This window comes from Lutra lutra, chromosome 1, assembly GCF_902655055.1.
Source record: "Lutra lutra chromosome 1, mLutLut1.2, whole genome shotgun sequence".
Lineage (NCBI taxonomy): Eukaryota > Metazoa > Chordata > Mammalia > Carnivora > Mustelidae > Lutra > Lutra lutra.
In genome coordinates, this window is record NC_062278.1 from 168,168,217 (window position 1) to 168,188,157 (window position 19,941).

The following is a 19,941-nucleotide window of genomic DNA, read 5'->3' on the forward strand; positions in this document are numbered from 1 at the left end:
TCGGTTTGGGTCGTGGTCCCGGGGTCCTGGGATCGAGCCCCGCATCGGGCTCTGCCCAGCGGGAGCCTGCTTCCCACTTTCTCTCTGCCTACTTGTGATCTCTCGCTCTCTGTCAAATAAGTGAATAAAAATCTTTAAAAAAAAAAAAAAAAAGACTAATGAATCACAGACCTGTACCCCTGAAACAAGTAATATATGTTAATAAAAAATAAAATAAAATACTAAGAACTGTTCAGATAACCCAGAAGAGACCAAGAAGGGAGGAAAAAAACATGGAATGAAAAACAGGATGGACAGACAGAAAACAAATAATAAAATTGGAGACCTGAATTCAAACATATTGGTAATTTCAGTAAATGTAAATGGTGTAAACATGCCAAGTAAATGACAGCTTATCAACGTGGTTTTTTAAAAAGATTTATTTATTTATTTTAGAAAGAGAGTGTGAGCAGGGAGGAGCAGAGGGAGAGAGAGAAAATCTCAAGCAGATTACATGCTGAGTGTGAGACCCAGATGCAGGGCTCAATCTCACAACCCTGAGATCATGACCTGTACCAAAAACCAGGAGTTGACAACTCAACTGACTAAGCCACCCAGGTGCCCCCAAAGTGGATTAAAAAAAAAAAAAAAACTGCTCTGATTATCTCCTGCTTCTTTAAAAAATTTACTTCAAATATGATGATGTAAATAAGTTACAAGAAAAGGGGCAGAGAAAGGTATATTTCAGGGCACTTAGGTGGCTCAGTCAGTTGAGCAGCTGACTCTAGGTTTCAACTGGGGTTATGATCACTGGGTCCTAGGATGAACCCTGCCCTGAGCTCTATGCTCAGCCAGGAAGTCTATGTGTGGATTTTCTCTCTCTCCCTTTCCCTCTGCCCCTCCCCCTGCACGTGCAGTCACACACTCTGTCTCTCTCTCTCTGTCTCTAGAATAAATAAATCTTTAAAAAAAAAAAAAAGGGGGGACGCCTGGGTGGCTCAGTTGGTTGGACGACTGCCTTCGGCTCAGGTCATGATCCTGGAGTCCCGGGATTGAGTCCCGCATCGGGCTCCCAGCTCCACGGGGAGTCTGCTTCTCCCTCTGACCTTCTCCTAGCTCATGCTCTCTCTCACTGTCTCTCTCTCAAATAAATAAATAAAATCTTTAAAAAATAATAATAAAAATAAAAAATTAAAAAAAAGCTTGAGTGTAGACTTCAGAGCAAGGAAAATTACTAGAAATACTAGAAATAAAGATAATACATAAGGATTAAAAATAGTTCACCAAGGAAACATAACAGCTCTAAAACTGTATATGTACATAAAATATTAAATGCTCTCCTAATAAGAGAGCTTGAGAATACTGGAAGAAAAAATGGATAGAACTGAAAAGGCAGATAAATCCACAATTACAGTTAAAAGCTTCAGCACTCCTCTCTCGGTGATCTGTAGAACCTAGTAGGCAGAAAATTGGCAAGTATATAGAAGAACTAAGTGTGCCTGGGTGGCTCAGTCAGTTAAGCATCTGCCTTCAGTTCAGGTCATGATTTCAGGGTTCTGGGATTGAGCCCTGTGTCAGGCTCCCTGCTCAGCGTGGGGGAGTCTAGTTCTTTCTCACCCCTTCTTCCTGCTCTCTCTCTCTCTCTCTCAAATAAATAGATAAAATCTTGAAAAAAGAACCAAGTAGCACCTTCCACCAACCGGATCTGTTGATGTGTATGAAACACTTTAAACAAAACAGCCCCAGAATATATATTTTTTCAAGTGCCCGGGTACCAGTCAAGATAGGCCCTATCATGTATGATAAAACTAACCTGAAATAAATTTAAAAGAATTGAAATAAGATATGTTCTCTGACCATAGGAGAGTTAGACTAGGAAACAATAACATAAAGATAACAGGAAGATACCTAAATACATTTAGATGTGAAACAGCGTACTTCTAAATAATCCATGGGTCAAAGAGAAAGTCTCAGAGGAAATTGGAAAATATTTTGAGCTGAGAGAAAATGAAAACATAAAAAATATATAACAAAAATTTGGAGGACGGGCGCCTCGGTGGCGCAGCTGGTTAAGCGTCTGACTCTTGGTTTAGGTTCAGGTCATGATCTCAGGGTTGTGAGATGGAGCCCTGCCTCAGATACGCACTGAATATGGAGTCTGCTTCAGTTTTTCTCTCCCTTTCCTCTTCCCCACTGCGTGCATGCTTTCAATTAATCATTTTTTTAAAGATTTTATTTATTTATTTGACAGAGAGAGAGATTACAAGTAGGCAGAGGCAGGCAGGGGTCGGGGGTGGGGGGGAAGCAGGCTCCCTGCTGAGCAGAAAGCCAGATGCGGGGCTCGATTCCAGGACCCTGAGATCATGACCTGAGCGGAGGGCAGAGGCTTTAACCCACTGAGCCACCCAGGTGCCCCCAGTCAATCTATTTTCAAAAATGGGTGGGTGCAGCTAAAGTAGTAATTTATAACATTAAAAACTTACAGAAGAAAACAGGTATCAAATCAACAATCTAAGCACCAGCCTTAACAAATCTGAAGAAATGTAAAAACAATAAACCCGGATGCCTGGGTGGCTCAGTGGTTTAGGCCTCTGCCTTCGGCTCAGGTGGTAGTCCCGGGGTCCTAGGATCAAGGCCCTTGTCGGGCTCTCTGCTCAGTGGAGAGCCTGCTTCTTCCTCTCTCTCTGCCTGCCTCTTTGCCTACTTGTGATCTCTCTCTGTCAAATAAATAAGTAAAATCTTAAAAAAAAAAAAAAAAACAAAAAAAACAATAAACCCAAAGCAAGCAAAGGAAGGAGGTAATAAAAATAAGAGTAGAAACCAATGGAATTTAAAACAAAGGAACATTGGAGTAAAACAGTAAAATAAAAGCTGGTTCATAGAAAGGATTAATAAAATTGATAAATCTCAGGGCACCTGGGTGACTCAGTCAGGTAAGCATCTGCCTTTGGCTCAGGTCATGATCGCAGGGGCCTGGGATCAAGCGCCGAATCGGGCTCCCTACCCTGCTTCTCTCTCTTCCCTCTGCTCATGTGCACTCTCTCTCTTTTTCTCAAATAAAATCTTTTAAAAAATTTTTTAAAAAATTGATAAATCTCTAACAAGATGATGATGGCAGAAATGAAGTACTAAAGTCCAGAATGAAAGAGAAGATATCACTATAAACCCACAGACATCAGAAAGATGATAAGGAACTACTATAAACAACTCGAAATACATAAATCAGCAACTTAATGGAGGAAACCAAATTCTCAAACAGTGAACTACCAAAACTTATCTAAGTCGAAAAGATAGCTTGAGTAGTTCTAGAACTATTAAAGAAATGAAATTTGTAGTTCAAAACATTCTGAAAAAGAAATTACATAAAGTCACTGGCAAATTCTTCCACATTTCTGGAAGTATACCAACTCTCTGTGATTTATTACAGAAAATAAAAGAGACAGGGACTCCATTTTATGAGGCCAGCATTACTCTGATATCAAAACCAGACAAAAGCTATACAAGAGGACAAAACAGACCAATATCTCTCATAAACATAGATGAGAAAATGCTCCACAAAGTACTAACAAATTGAACATAACAATGTATATAAAGAATGATATATCATGACCAAGTATAGTTTGTATCAGGAATGCAGTACTAGTTTAGTATTTGAAAATCAAACAATATAATTCTCAATATTGACAACCCAAATAAAGCCATATATCAGTTGATGCAGGAAAAGCATTTGACAAAACTTATTAACCATACATTATTTGAAACTCTCAGCAAACTAGGAGTAGAAGGAAATTTCTTCAACTGATTGGGCATCTAACAAAAAAAATTTTAAACTGCAACTGACATCATATGTAATGGTGTAACCCTGAATCTTTACATTTTAAGAGTGGGGAGAAGGCAAGGATGTCCTCTCTGATCACTACTATTTTAACATTGTACTTGAAGTGCTAGCCAGTACAGTTAGGCAAGAAAAATAAATAAAAGGCATACAGATGGAAAAAGAAGAAATAAAACTGTCTCTGCTCATAGCTACGGCACTGCCTACATAGAAAATCCCAAGGAATCCAGAAAAAACTCTAAGAACTAATAAATGAGTTTAGCAAGATCTAAAGATAACAGTGCCAACCCACACAAAACAACTGAGCTTTTATATACTTGCAATGAACAATTGGAGGAAAGGATTTACTATTTACAATGGCAGCAAGAGAAAAATACTGAAGTAGAAGTATAAAAATCATATTGCAGGATTTCTATGCTGAAATTGTAAAACACAGATGAAAGAAATTAAAGATAAAAAAAATACAAAGATATATTCACGGATTGGAAGACTCAGCATTCTAAAAATGTCATTTCTGTCCAGTTCCATAGATTTATAGAATTCCAGTAAAGAATCTTAGCAAAATTTTTTTGTAATTATCAAAAAGATTATTTTCAAATTTATATGAAAAGGCAGAGGAACTAGAGTAGCCAAATCAATTTTGTGAAAGAAGGTTAAGCTGAATTAATCCTACGCAGTTTCAAGATTTATCACAAAGCTACAGTAATCAAGATGGTATCACATTGGCAAAAGGATAGATTGCTGGAACAGAATATGAAGTCCAAAAATAGAACCACACATAAATATCACCAATTCATATTTCATTAAAATGCAAAGATAATGGAAAGTAGCTAGTGTTTTAAAAAAGATTTTGGACAAATTTGACATCCACATGCAAAAATATGAGCCTCTATGTAATCTTACACTTTATATAAAAATTAACACAAAATAGTTCATAAATCCATCTGTAAAACATAAAACCTTCATAAGAATACATAGAAAAGGATGAGGCAAAATGTTTTTAAGTATGACTCCTTAGGCGCAATTCATAACATTAAAAAATAAAAAGGAATTCATCAAAATTTTAAAAATTTTTTTAATGATGAAAAACACTATTAAGAGAAGGAGAAGGCATGCTATAGCCTGGGAGGAAATTTTGCAGATTGCATATCTGACAAAGACCATATATTCAGAGTATATTTTTAAAACTGTCAAAACTGACCAGGAATAAAACAACCCATTTGAAAAATTGTTGAATTTGAATATCTTAAATAGTCTGTTTACCAAAGAAGATGTATGGTGGTAAATAAATAAATGAAAAATATTTAGCATTATTAGCTGTTAGGGAAATGCAAATTAAAACCAGGATGAGATACTACTGGTCTAATGGCACAAATGAAAACTGACCATTTCAGATACTGACAAGGACACAGGCAAATAACCCTAATGCATTGTTTATAGGAAAGGAAAAAGGTACAACTACTCTGGAAAACATTTTGGTAATTTTCTTTTTAAGTTAAAGGTACACTTAACATATGACCCAACAATTCCATTCCCAGGTTTTTAACCTATAGAAGTGAAAACTTACATTTCCACAAAATTCTTCATGCCATTGTTTAGAGCAGCTCTATTCATAATTGCCAAGAAGTAGAAACCATCCAAATGTCCTTCAGCAAGTGAATGGATAAACAAACTGTGGTATATCCATATAGTGGACTACTACTCAACAATAAAAAGAAATAGCTATTGATACATACAATATCCTGGATGTGTGTCACAGACATTGTGCTGAGTAAAAGAAATCATCTCAAAAGTTATATACTATATGATTCTGTTGATATCACATTCTCAAAAAAGACAAAATCATGGTGAAAAGAATGGATTATGCATTGGTGGTGGGGTTAAGTGTGACTACACAAGAGAGTCATTTATTTATTTAATTATTTATGGTGTATAACTGACCTATAGTGTTATATTAGTTTCAGGTGTACAGCATATTGATTTGACAGTTCTTTACATTACTCAATGCTCACTGTGATAAGTGCAGTCACCGTTTGTTACCCTACAATTATTACAGTATCATTGACTATATTAACTATACTATACTTTTCATTTTTGTGACTTATTTTATAACAGGAACTTTGTACCCTTTAATCTGTTTCACACACACCCCCTGACCCCCCGCCACTACCTCACCTCTGGCAACCACCGGTTTGTTCTCTAAGAGTATTTTAAGAGTCTGTTCGGTTTTTTGGGTTTTTTTGTTGTTGTTCATTTTGTTTTTTTATATTCTACATATAAGTGAACTCATATGATATTTGTCTGATTTATTTCATTTAACAAAATTCCCTCTAGGATGGGGCGCCTGGGTGGCTCAGTGGGTTAAGCCGCTGCCTTCGGCTCAGGTCATGATCTCAGAGTCCTGGGATCGAGCCCCTCATCGTGCTCTCTGCTCAGCAGGGAGCCTGCTTCCTCCTCTCTCTGCCTGCCTCTCTGCCTGCTTGTGATCTCTCTGTCAAATAAATAAATAAAATCTTTAAAAAAAAAAAAATTCCCTTTAGGTCCATCCATGTTGTCGCAAATGGCAGGATTTTGTACTTTTTTTTATGGTTAATATCCCTCTGTATTTATGTACCGTATCTTCTTTATCTATTCGTTGATCAATTAACACTTGGATGGCTTCCTTATGTTGGCTATTAATAATGCTGCAGTGAACATAGGGGTACATATATCTGTTTGAATTAGTATTTTTGTTTTCTTTAGGTAAATATCCAGTAGTGGAATTACTGGATCATATGGTAATTCTGTGTGGGGTGTTTTTTTTTAGGATTTTTATTTATTTATTTGAGGTGGGTGGAGGAGCAGAGGGAGAGGGACAAGCAGACTCTGCACTGAGTGCAGAGCCTTACACAGAGCTTGACCCCATAGCCCTGAGCCAAAATCAAGAGTCAGAGGCTCAAACAGCTGAGCTATCCAGGAACCTCATTAGTTCTATTTATAATACTGTTTTCCACAGTGGTAATACCAGTTTACATACTGCCAGCCTCCTCCCCCCTCCCCGCCCCACTACAGTAAATAAGGGTTTCCTTTTCTCCACATCCTCACTAGCACTTATTCCTTATCTTTTTCATCACTAGCCATTCTGACTATTTTAAGGTGGTATTTCATTGTGGTTTTGATTTGCTTTCCCCAGTGATTAGTAATGCTGAACATTTTTCACAAGGGAGTCTTTTAGAGCAATGGAATTGCTCTTTATTCTGATTATGCTGATCGTTACGTGAATCTATGCCTGTTTTAATATTCATAGAACTGTACACATGTCTGAAAAGTTAATTTTATAGTGCTAATTTAAAACATTTTTTGAAAGCTTAATGGCATAAAGTGACAACTTATTTATATGTAATGATTCTATGGACTGACCACGTGGTTCTTCTGCTTTCCTTTGTGTTGACTGGGATATTGAGATGCCCAGAATGTCCAAATGGCCTCACTCACATGACTAGCAATATGTATTAGCCATTGACTCAGAATTTAGCTATGGCTCTTGGCCAGCGACCTTGATTCTTCCATTCTTAGTATTCTATATGGCTGGTTGGGCTTTTTTGCATCATGTCCAGTAGGTTCCATGGAGTGTTCAAAAGAACAGTCTCCAGTTTCCAAGCATTTAACAGGTCTCTGCATCATGCTTACTAAAGCCCCATTTGCTGTACTAGTCCTGTGACCAAACCCAGATTCGGTGTGGGAAGGTACAGGGCATTAATACGAGGAATGTTGGCTCATTAGGGGCCTCCAAATTAATGTCTTTCACAGATGGTGAGTGCTTTTTGTTTTATTTAAAAAACAAAAAACAAAAAACCTTTCCTTCCAGATTACCCATATTCCTCAACAAAAACATTGAGACTCCAGTATCTAAGAGGGAGAAATTGAAGATGGTCTGTTATTTAAAAAAATGTAAACTGTGATTGTTTGAAGTATGTTGAAAGTGTGCTGTTTTCCTCTAAGTGTCAATGATTATAGACCCACATCTTTTTAAAAGAGATTTTATTTATTTATTTATTTATTTACTTACTTATTTACTTATATGAAAGAGAGCACATGCATGCACGAGTGGGGGGCAGGGCAGAGGGAGAAGGTGACTCCTTGCTGAGCAGGGAGCCTGATGGGGGCTTGATCCCAGGACCCTGAGATCATGACCTGAGCTGAAGGCAGCTGAGCCACCCAGGTGCCCTCTAAACCCACATCTCGAGAGAGATTTGAATTTATTCTTTGAGTACCCGATTACTTTCCCCCATAACTCTATCATTAATTGACTCTCAGTATAGGGAATGGGGCTCCAAAAGCACTCACATGAAAGATACTGGGAGTGGATCTTAAAAGTTCTCATCAGAAGGAAAAATTTTTTGTAACCATACATGGTTATGGATGTTAATTAACTTACTGTGATAATCATTTTGCAACATATCCATATATCAGATCATTGTGTTATACACCTAGAACTAATACAATGTTATATGTATTGATTATATCAATTTTAAAAACACACAAAAGAGCTCACATAGCACTTCAGACAACCTTGGGATTAATTTTGGGGATAGAAAGGAACTTTTTTTTTTTTTTTGAAAAAAATTTTATTTTAATTTTATTTTTTATAAACATATATTTTTATCCCCAGGGGTACAGGTCTGTGAATTGCCAGGTTTACACACTTCACAGCACTCACCATAGCATATATCCTCCCCAATGTCCATAACCCCACCCCCCCAACCCCCCTCCCCCCATCAACCCTCAGTTTGTTTTGTGAGATTAAGAGTCACTTATGGTTTGTCTCCCTCCCAATCCCATCTTGTTTCATTTACTCTTCTCCTACCCCCTTAACCCCCCATGTTGCATCTCCTCTCCCTCATATCAGGGAGATCATATGATAGTTGTCTTTCTCCGATTGACTTATTTCGCTAAGCATGATACCCTCTAGTTCCATCCACATCGTCGCAAATGGCAAGATTTCATTTCTTTTGATGGCTGCATAGTATTCCATTGTGTATATATACCACATCTTCTTTATCCATTCGTCTGTTGATGGACATCTAGGTTCTTTCCATAGTTTGGCTATTGTAGACATTGCTGCTATAAACATTCGGGTGCACGTGCCCCTTCGGATCACTACGTTTGTATCTTTAGGGTAAATACCCAGCAGTGCAATTGCTGGGTCATAGGGTAGTTCTATTTTCAACATTTAGAGGAACCTCCATGCTGTTTTCCAGAGTGGTTGCACCAGCTTGCATTCCCACCAACAGTGTAGGAGGGTTCCCCAGAAAGGAACCTTTTTGAACACATAGTCAGATAGCATCTGAAGAAGTAATTTGTCCAAAACAAAAAGCTTCCATGGAAGTTTTTATATAGTGAAGATATAAGGCACAAATACTAAACTGGAAACAGCTTACAAAATGAGTATTGCAGAAATTGAGGGTGTTTTTGTTTTTTGCTCATTTCTTTATTCCTTTGTTTTTAAGCAGTGGTAAACACAAGAAGCCAGATTACTATGGAGTGAATGCATGAAGTAGGAAAAAGATGGTAAGAGGACAACAGCATGGTGTAGTAGAAAGAACATAAACAGAGAAATAAAAGAGATGGATTCTAGATCTGATCTGGCCACTACTGCATCCTTCACTTCTTTCAGTATCTTGGCTTTCATACCACAGATGAGGTGTTTGATCTGAATAGTGCTTCCTAACATCCCTAGAAGGCTCTAGAGACCAAGCTCTCTGATGGAGATGTATGATTGGGGGGGGGGGGGGGGGGGGGCGGGGAGGTCAGTACAATTCTTGTTTCCACAATATAAATTACAGAAATCAAAATAAAGATTCTAGGCTGGGGAGAGTACATAGTATATGGAATGAGAAGGTACTGAAGAGGGGTATGAGTTTTTACAAAGTGTTGAGAAATATTGTAGTCTAGAAAATGCAAGTGATCTCGAATGTCAGTAGCATGCAAGACTTACTCATCTTATTCACTCTTTCCTCCCTAAATGCCAGACACAGGGCCTGACACATGGTAATACTTATTTAATAAATTAATACAGGATCCGTCTCTCCTCTCAAAAAATTTTGTTTTGGACTTTGGAGAGTAATTTAGGGGTGTAACAGTTTCATCCCTTTTTTAGTCACTTATTTCCTTTGTAGATGAGGTGTGAATGATGAACTTCTTTTGTTCCCCTACTAATGGGCTATTCATTTTTGGCCTAAAGGTTGAAGCTATATAGTGCTGTATCTGTACAGGTTTATATAGCTTATCAGATGCTTCCTTCTGTTCCTGTTCTGGTTCATAGAAGGAAATAAAAAACTTTAGTTCATGTCTCCTAGCTTCACGGTGGAATAAACCCCATACACCAAAGAAATGTTTTATTGCCCTCTCAAATGTATTTTCTATTGACCTTCTGTTTAGATCATAAGAAAAAAGCTCAGAACTCAAAAACAGAATACAATTACTCCTCTTCAATTGATAATGACCTCTCTGGGCACTGTTCCCTCTATATCCTATAACAGGAATCAAAATTTCCTTCAACAGTCTAGATATCAACACAAAAACTCATGTTCACAGTAAATTATTCTTTCAGAAGTCCCTGTAAAATGATATAAAGCAAAATTTATTAACATGGGAAGCTGAATATCCAGTATTTTAAAACTACCTCTTTTGAAACTACCCAGTAATAGTTTCTCCTATTTGGTGATTATTTTTGTTTCCTAAACTTAATAAGATGTTGAATTACATCTTAAGTACAATTCTTAATGAATGGAAAAATTGTATTAGAAATTGTAAGATCACCTATTAGGTGTTCAGGTACAAGTATACATCCAAAAAAACCTTGATTGGAAACTAGAAACCTATAAATAATCAAATTTGGTATATCTCCTTTTTAAATCCAATATTGGTGACCTAATACTTACAAAATTAAAACTAGTATATCTTGTAAGTGAAAAGCCTTTATATTTTTCTTCCTTACCCTCCCACCCCACTCCCATTATGTATTTGTTAATACCTGTTTTTTGCTCCCTCAGTGGATGTCAGATAACTGCCATAGATACTTGACTTAAGTTGTTTTGTGTGGACTATTTTAATAGTCTCCTAAGCACTCTCCCATGCCCCAGCCCTCATTTAACTCCAGTGTTTTCTGTTCTTTACTCTGAGTGATCCTATTAAAACCTACAACCTTTCCTAACTCTGCTCAAGACTCCCATTGACTTCCTTACAGTAGCCTACAGTGTCATACACAGTCCACTTTCATCCACCAAGCCTTTCTGTCCTTATTTTCTATTTTACCTCCCTTAGTCTCATCCTCCCTTAGTCTCATCCTCCTTGGCATTCTTTGTGCACACCAAATCCATTCCTGCCTCAAGGCTTTTGAACTTGGTGTCTCTCCCTGGACTACCTTTCCCCAGATATCTGCATACTTGCATTCAGATCTCTGGTCAGATGTTATTTTATCAGAGAGGCCCGTCATCCTCTGTCCTGTTTATGCTGCTCTATTTTTCTTCATACCATTCATCACCAATGGATATATGGTTATTATATTTGTTTATTGGCTGTCTTCCCCAGCTAGCAGGTAGGCATATGTTTGTTCTTTGATGCTTCTCCAGAACAGTGCCTCAAGTATTTGAATGAACAGCTCAGTTTAAGTTCTACCTCTTTCTTTGAAACTTTTCTCCAACCTACAGTGATTCACTTTTCTATTGTGGGTGCTCATATTCTGTCTCTAATGATTCCTTAAATATAGAATTCTTATTGTAAACATAATTTATATAATAGGTAAGAGTGTGGAGTGAGAATTGTACATGTGATTTAAATCCTATCCTTAGCCATTTAAGTCTGAGCAAGTTATTAACCTTCCCACTTTTCCATTTCTATTCCTGTAAAATGGCAGTAATGGGTAGTTCAATGAATGGAACACAGAGGAGATAAAATGGGAAAAGCAGGAAGAGACCTAATCATCAAGATCATTATGTGGTATACCCGGCTGTTTGTTTGTTTTTTATATAAGTAACAGAGTTTTGAAAGACTTTTTTTTTTTTTTTTAAAGCAGTAGTATGCCATAGGGTAAATTTTCAACTTACTTAAAATTTTAGTTTAATGGGGCACCTGGCTGGGTCAGTCCACAGAGCATGTGACTCTTGATCTCAGGATTGTGAGTTCAAGCCCCACGTTGGGCATGGAGCCTGCTTAAATTCTAACTTCATTTAATCTATGCTAGTACTGAACTGTTGAAGAACTTAATTTACCTTGTGGTAGTACTTTACTACAGTTTTGTTTTGTCTCTGTGTCCTGTGTTTACTGCTATTTCCTGGCTAAATTTTATTTATTAAACAATTGGGTCACTTCTGGTCTGGAGTAGAACTTTTGTAATGTAAGGGAGACCACAAAATTTAAAGGATTATATGTGCACTGTCTCATATTTTCTCTTGGCAGAAATACCATGTTCTGGCTCCTTTTCCTGCATAAGACTTTTTTAGTATTCCCCTTATTTCAGGGAAGAATTTCTAACAGTACACTTACATGGATTCTTGGTGACCTAAAAAGAAACAATAATGTTCATTAGGTTTGTGCAACCTTTGCCTTCTGGATATGTGTGAGAAATGAGATTATTTACCTTATCTTCAGTTCTGGTGTATATGCATTACCAAAAATATATTTTCAAGATATTTTCCCTGCTCTATTGTAAAATCACAGAGAAGGTTTGGGACTTCTCACCTAGGTCACGATGTCCAGAAGACTGTTCCTCAACCCAGATCAAGATCAATATAATATTAGTGATAGAAATCAAATCAACCAATAGCTCTTCAAGTTTCCCACTTCCTGTCCTCCAGACACAAAATAGGTTTAAGGAGGAAAGTTCTTTCCTACCTTTTAATATTTTGAGCTGCCTGTGTTTAGGATTCAAGTATTTTTGGTGCTTATTGCTTAACTGGGCTGAAGATTATCTCATGTGACAGCATAGATCTCTTGTTTTGGAATTGCCATTACTTTCTAGAACAGCCACTCTGTACAGCTGCCAACATGCCCTGGATCCTTTTGCTTCATATTACAGTGATACTGCTTTGTCAGGGTAGAATTCAGCCTCACAGGGCTGGAGTCAGTCTCTGCTGACCTCATGCCACAGTACAGCATGTTCAAATCTGGGAGAAACCCGAGGGTTATTCGGCATATTCCTCCTCTTTCTCCCTTACAAGCATGGAACCCTCACTCTCCTCGGAAACCGTATGTTGTATATGTGTGTGTATCTGTCTTTTTTTTAAAAAACTCTTCCTTAATCCTATAATTCTACAGCTTTAAGTGGGGGCTGGTTGAATAGATAGATACAGGAAATGCTTTGAGCTGCTAAAACTCAGCATTTTTCAGTAGTAGATCTCAGCCATGGGCATTTGCTATTTTTGGACTGATTTGTGTGAGGTTGCAATAATCAAGAAGCATGTTATGTGTTTCCCAGTTGCTCATTTTGCCCATAGCTATTTGGGCGGAATGTACAGAGCACTCTTTTGACAGTGTGGGCATGCTCAGATCACTGGAGTGTTCCGACTCCCGTGTGATGGGCTGCTTCAGTGCAGAGTAAATGTCAGCCTCACTCTCTCAGGCAGAAAAGTTATCAGAAAATAAGTGTTTCCTTCAGTGAACAAGAGAGTTTCGTTTGCCTTTGGCAGCTTAGGAAAAGCTTGGGTTAAATTTGAAGATGCTAGGCATGCATAACAAATAAGAACTTGGATTAGATCCATTTGAAATACTTCTCACATTAAAAACAAAGGTTCTTATCATTCAGCTCCTTGTTTTCACTGTATTTTTCCCAAAGACTTGGCAGTTTTCCTAATTGTAAAGCAGCGTGCACGTATCTCAGTGCTAAAGTTTATGTCTTCAGATCAGAAGAACAAATCTCTGAGATACAACTGAATAGGAAGATGATCCAGCTTTATGCAACACAACCACCATTTTCACGTTTGTTCTGTAATCTTGAGTAGAAAACTTGGTCATATCTTGATTTTACCATGATTTTTTTAATAGGTTCTATAAATGAGCCGATAAATGGTTATATCTATTTCCTAAGAGATAATACTAAAGCAAAACAGATTTTTTTATAGTTTTACCTGATTCTAAAATGAATATACATTAATACTATTTGCCCTTGAGCCATTGGATTTAAGGTCCAGATTTTTTACTCTGAAATTTGATATTAAATTACTCTCTTATGATTTATGGTTAATAATTTAAATACTGCCTTCGTTAAGAGATTTGTGGCTCTGCTTTGTACTTTTTTTTTCTGTTTGTTCTGTATCTTGGATTTTAAAACCTTGGCACATCTGTTTGTTCTGGGGTTATAAAAGGTCAGTTTACTTATCTATGTTTTATTAAGAATGCTAGCTCAGGTTGAATGGGTTGGTCAAAAAGAAAGAATTCGTGGGAGAGCCCTCAAAGGATAGGAGGTGGAGACTGGTAGTAAAACAAAAATTAACTCTTTTCCCCCCTACTGACAGTCGACAGGGAGATGGGGAACATGAAATGTAATTTAAACATTTTTAATTTATTTTCTCCATGATTGTATTAATTCATAAGTGGAGAAAATTTGCTTAAAAGATTGTAGATGAAACTGTTTTCTTGCTTCCCTCCCCATGTCTCCCTCTCACTTAACAAACTATTCATTGACTCTGGTGAACTAAAATGCTGTCATTGAAACAATGATTTAAAATACTCAAAAATAAGGTACTTGCTCTGCATCTCTAATTCTTAGTATGACTATCTGGGTACATCAAACTGCTATAGATTGGGGTTCATATATGTCCTCCTTACATGAGATTGCAACATGCTTTGTTAAGAGTTCATTCTAAACTACAGAAGGAATATTTTGAAGGAAGATTTGAGGGAGAAATGTTTCTGACTTTAGGTAATAAATGGAGAATTTTAGAAAGCGGGACAATGTTGAACTTAACATCTGTTTTTTAAATGAGATTATAGTATCTCCAGATTTGATGAGTTCTAAAGACGAATAATTCCCTTTTTCCTTTCTTAATAACCCTGCATCACCACACATCTGTATGTTTAACTCATATATGTAATGGAGAAAGTCCAGACACTTCCTTACCAGTGTTGATGTTGCTTAAGTTTTCTATACAAATGCCCAGAATTTACAATGGCAATTCAGAACATACCTGTGTAATCACTTAGTCATATATAGATGCTTTACCTTGTAAACAAGTGTTATTTACATTAAGCTGTCACTATATCAAACTGAGCTTTTAATTTTTTTTTTCCCTTAAAGAGTTTATTTATTTATTTGACACAGAGAGAGACAGCGAGAACAAAGACAAAAGCAGGAAGAGCGGGAGAGGGAGAAGCAGGCTTCCCGCCCAGCGGGAGCCCGATGTGGAGCTCCATCCCACCTGAGCCAAAGACAGACACTTAATGACTGAGCCACCCAGGGGCTCCAAACAGTGAACTTTTAAAAAATAAAATAAAACTCCTCTCACATCTGAACCTTACATTCTAGTTGGGGAAGATGACAACACATAATAAACATAAAAAGTAAACTGTGGTGTGTGTTAGAGAAGGAGGATGGGCTATAAAAACAATAAAGGTGGGTAAGTGAGATTAGAAAGGCTGGGGGTAGACTGCTATTTTTAAAAAGATAGTAAGTGTAAGCCTCATTAAAAAAGAGACATTGAGGGCACACCTGGGTGGGTCAGTCGGTTAAGCTGCTGCCTTCGGCTCAGGTCATGATCCCAGGGTCCTGGGATCAAGTCCCGCATGGGGCTCCTTGCTCTGCAGGAAACCTGCTTCTCTCTCTACCTCTGCCTGCCCTCTGCCTGCTTGTTCGCTCTCTCTCTTTGACAAATAAGTAAATAAGTAAAATCTTTAAAAAAAAAAAAAAAAAAGAGAGAGAGACATTGAGGAAGGGCTTAAAAGAAATAAGCAGGTTAGCCATACAACTGTCTGAGAAGTGAGCATTCCCAGTAGAGGGTACAGCCAGAACAAAAGCAAGAGTGTTCCTGATTATATACAAAGAATGGAAGGGAAGCTGGTATAACTAGAACAAGAGGAAGAAAGAGTGGTAGGATTTGGGGTGTCAAAGATGTAATAAGAGTTTCTCAGTTGTCTATTACTGTAAAACCACTCCAAAACTGAGTGACTTAAAGCAACTATTTTATTTGCTCACAGTTCTGTGAGTCAGCTATTTGGGCTGGGATTAGTTGGATGGTTTTTGTGCTGGTCTTCCGTGGAAGCCAGTGTCATTGCTGGATGGCTTAGATGGAGCTGGTGGTCTAAGATGGTCCCCCTTTCGTGCCTTATAGTTGGTTCTGGCTGTTAGTGGAGACTGTCTCCTTGTGGTACAAGGATTTTAGCCTGCACGGTTGTAAGGATGGACTTTTCTTTAACTGAGATGTAAAGCCTACTGGAGATCCCAGCGCAGCAAGAGTAAGCCTCGATATACAAACACATTTCAAGTCTCTGTTGTGCCACATTTGATGTTCCATTTGGCCGAAGCCAAGTCCATGACCAAACCCAGTGTCACAGGATGGAGAAATTGATTCCACTTTTTGATGGAAGGAATGAGAAAGTCAAATTGTAAAGAGAAAGGCATACTTGATTGAATGTATTTGTGGCTATTAATCTCCAACACAGAGGGCCAGATCAGAAATCCCCTTGAAGCCATTTTTAAGGACTAGCTTTCTCTTTGAATGTAAAAGCAATACAATGAAGAATTTTAAGCAGAGAAGTGACATGATTTGACTTTTATTTTTAAAGGGTTGTTCTGGCTTAGTACTGAGAATAGATCATATGGTGGCCAGGGAGACCAGTAAGGAGGCCATTCTAATAACCCAGACAAGATATGATCATGGCTCAGACTAAAATAGCAGAAGTGAAGATAATAAGTGGATGGATTTGGGATGTATTTTGAATGTACAGCCAACTGAATTTTCTGGTGGTTTGGATGTAAGTTATGAAAGAGAAATTGATGCCTACAAGGCTTTTACCCTCAATGGCTGGAAGAATGGATTTGTCATAATGAGATATAAAGTCTGCTGGTGGGGCAGGTTTTGTGGGAAAGAGCAAGAGTTCAGTCTGAGATGTCTGTTTGATGTCTGAGAGTGACTATATGAGTCTGGAATTTAGGAGGTCTGGGCTGAAAATATAATTGAAGGAGGTATATCAAATTTAGATGGTATTTAAAGTTAAAAGACTAGATGAAGTTAACAAGAGAGGGAATGAATGTAAATACAGGAGCGTAGAGGAACAAGAACTAAGCCCTGAATAATCCTGTTTGAGAAGAGCAGGAGGAGGAATAGTGGCCCATGATGAATAAGAAAAATCGAGAATTCTTCATAGGGGGAGAAAAACAGCAGCTCTGTCAAATGATGCTGATAGGTCAAGTAAGGTAAGGACTAAGAGCTCATCTTTGGATATAGTAATGTAGGGATGATTGGTCATCTTCCCAAACATTTTTTTGTAGAATGATGAGGTTGAAACGAGTTGAGTAAGTTTGAGAATGGGAAGAGAGGAATTTGGAGACTAAATTTTAGACCATTTTAATGCGTTTTACTTCAATAGGGAGCAGAGAAGTAGGCAGTAACTGGTAGAGGAAATGGGATCAAAAAGAAGGTTAAGGGCGCCTGGGTGGCTCAGTGGGTTAGGCCTCTGCCTTCGGCTTGGGTCATGATCTCAGGGTCCTGGGATTGAGCTCCATGTCGGGCACTCTGCTCAGCGGGGAGCCTGTTTCTTCCTCTCTCTCTCTCTCTCTGCCTGCCTCTCTGCCTGCTTGTGATCTCTGTCAAATAAAAAAAAAAAAAGAAAAGAAGAAGAAGAAGGTTAAGGTGGGAGATGGGAAAAATCATGTTGATGGGAAAAACTCGATAGAAAGGGAAAATTGGTCCATTTCTTTATTTTATTTAATAAACTTACATGTGCAGGCACTATTCAAGCCACTTTACAAATATTAACTCACCTGCTATAAGAATGAAACAGTGACTGGCCATTCAGTAAAAAGTATTGTGCTTAGTGCTCTCAGGAGTTCAGTAATGCATAAGACACATCTTTGACTTAAGGACTTAATGGTCTGTATTAGAAACTATGAAAACCTGCAAAAATAACTAAAAATAGGAAAATGATACAAAATAGAAAAGCTGTATTGTTTACAAGTTTAGAAAAGGGAGAGTATTTTCAGCTGGGGAATAAGGAGTGTCCATAATTTGATTCCAGTTAAATAACAGTGGGCCTTTAAACTAAAGGTAGGGCTCATTTGGACTTCAGTTTATATATTTTTACCTTGAGCATGAACAGGAATGTGTGTGTTGTAAGGTAGACTGGGGGACAGGGTTTGAGGTAGGAGGGAAAACATTTTCTCTTCAATATATAGTTTCAAGAGGTCAAAAAAGCAGAAAATACACCCATAGAGATACTCCCTTTTCTGTCGCCATAATTGTCATCTTCATGTTTATATTTCTGATCCCCATATGTAGGGGGGAAGGCGGTAGGAGAGGGATAGGTGTGTGAGTGTACATGTGCAAACTGCCTTTGCATCTACCTAAAATACAAGAAGTCTTCTGTTAGTCCTCTATTTGACTCTATTAGATAGATTTAGGAGCTTATCTTGGATTTTAATATAGTTTGGGGAACAATCCAGATTACTGTTTTCAGATAAGTAAAATAGGAAAATTTGAGATGTGTAAGCCCAGGAAATATGGTTAGAATATGTCCTTTAATTCTCATTTGCTCTTCATGAAAAGTGTAGTGGTTGGAAGTCTGAGGAAGTCTGAGGATAAGTAGAGAATACAGACTGTTCAGATTGATACTTGGGTGGAAGAAAGTATTTTATATTTGGTAGAAACCTGTGAGGAAAAGTTTATAGAGGATCATTTCTGGAGAGTAGAAGCTTAATTCAAGTTGGCTTTTTATTTCTGGTGGTTCCTCTGTTATCTATTTTTTAAAAATCTAGGCACATTCTGGGGCACCTATGTGGGGCAGTTGGTTAAAGCACCTGACTTTTGGTTTCAGCTCAGATCATGATCTCGGGGGTCTTGAGATCAAGCCCTGCATCAGGCTCAGCACTCAGCTCAGAGAGTGCTTGAGATTCTTTCTTCTCCCCCCCCCCCTTGCTTTTGCACACACACTCTTTCTCTCCCTCCCCACCCCCCTCATAAATAAATAAATAAACAAACAAACAAACAAACAAATAAATATTTTTTTTTTTAAATGTAGGCATGTTTTAATTATGTCCTGATTGCAAGTTCAGGGAAAAGATTCTTTTTTTTTTTTTAAATTTATTTATTTTTTTTTAAGATTTTATTTATTTATTTGAGAGAGAGACACTGAGAGAGAGCATGAGCTAGGAGAAGCAGACTCCCCATGGAGCTGGGAGCCTGATGTGGGACTCGATCCCGGGATTCCGGGATCATGACCTGAGCCGAAGGCAGTCGTCCAACCAACTGAGCCACCCAGGCGTCCCCAGGGAAAAGATTCTTATGGGGATCTAGAAGAGCTCACAAAAAAAACACATGTGGTCAAATTATGAATCAAAGTTCAAGTTTATCCTTAATTAAAGGAATGCAATTGATAATTAAAATGAGATTTTATTTTCACTTAGAGTAATCAGATGCAAAAGTTCGATACCTAGAGCTGGCACAGTCATTCGCCCACGCTGTTGGTGTAGTGCAAATTGCTGTAATCTTTCTGAAGGGTAATTTGGTAATCTCTACCAAAGTGTAAAACATCACATTCTCTGATAACGCTGATGGAATTTACATTATTAGTATACCCACAGAAGTTTGCCAAGATATACAGAAATATGTTATAGTGTTGTCATTTAAAAATGGGAAGAAATTATTTTGATGCCCACTTGAAGTGCCACAACATTAATATCTTTGATATCCCCCTCCAGCCCAAAGATGGTGCAGCCTTCTTCCTTACCAAGGATTTAGATCCCATGTTATCGTATTTAACAGTTATCAAGAAAATTTTAAGTTTCCTGGAAATTAAGGCTTTTCATTTATTCTGTTAATGGTGGTCACTAGAGATGAGGTGTGTTCAGAATGAGAGATCAAATACTCCAAGATGAAGGGCGCCTGGGTGGCTCAGAGGGTTGAAGGCCTCTGCCTTTGGCTCAGGTCATGATCCCA

At 37.8% G+C, this 19,941-nt stretch overlaps 1 protein-coding gene across 8 annotated transcripts in view; it reads left to right on the top strand.

Annotated features, from left to right (window-relative positions):
• TMCC1 (transmembrane and coiled-coil domain family 1) overlaps nucleotides 1-19,941 on the top strand; it is a 263,955-nt gene that overhangs the window by 189,085 nt on the left and 54,929 nt on the right. The window contains exon 1 of one of the 8 annotated variants that reach the window (XM_047744037.1): nucleotides 12,900-13,042. The exons of 6 other annotated variants lie outside the window; for them this stretch is intronic. In XM_047744037.1, the coding sequence (XP_047599993.1) occupies nucleotides 13,016-13,042 (27 nt within the window). In that variant the 5' untranslated portion in view covers nucleotides 12,900-13,015. Of the gene's footprint in view, nucleotides 1-12,899; nucleotides 13,058-19,941 lie in introns of those variants that run through there. One more of the 8 variants, XM_047744018.1, reaches the window with a different exon arrangement.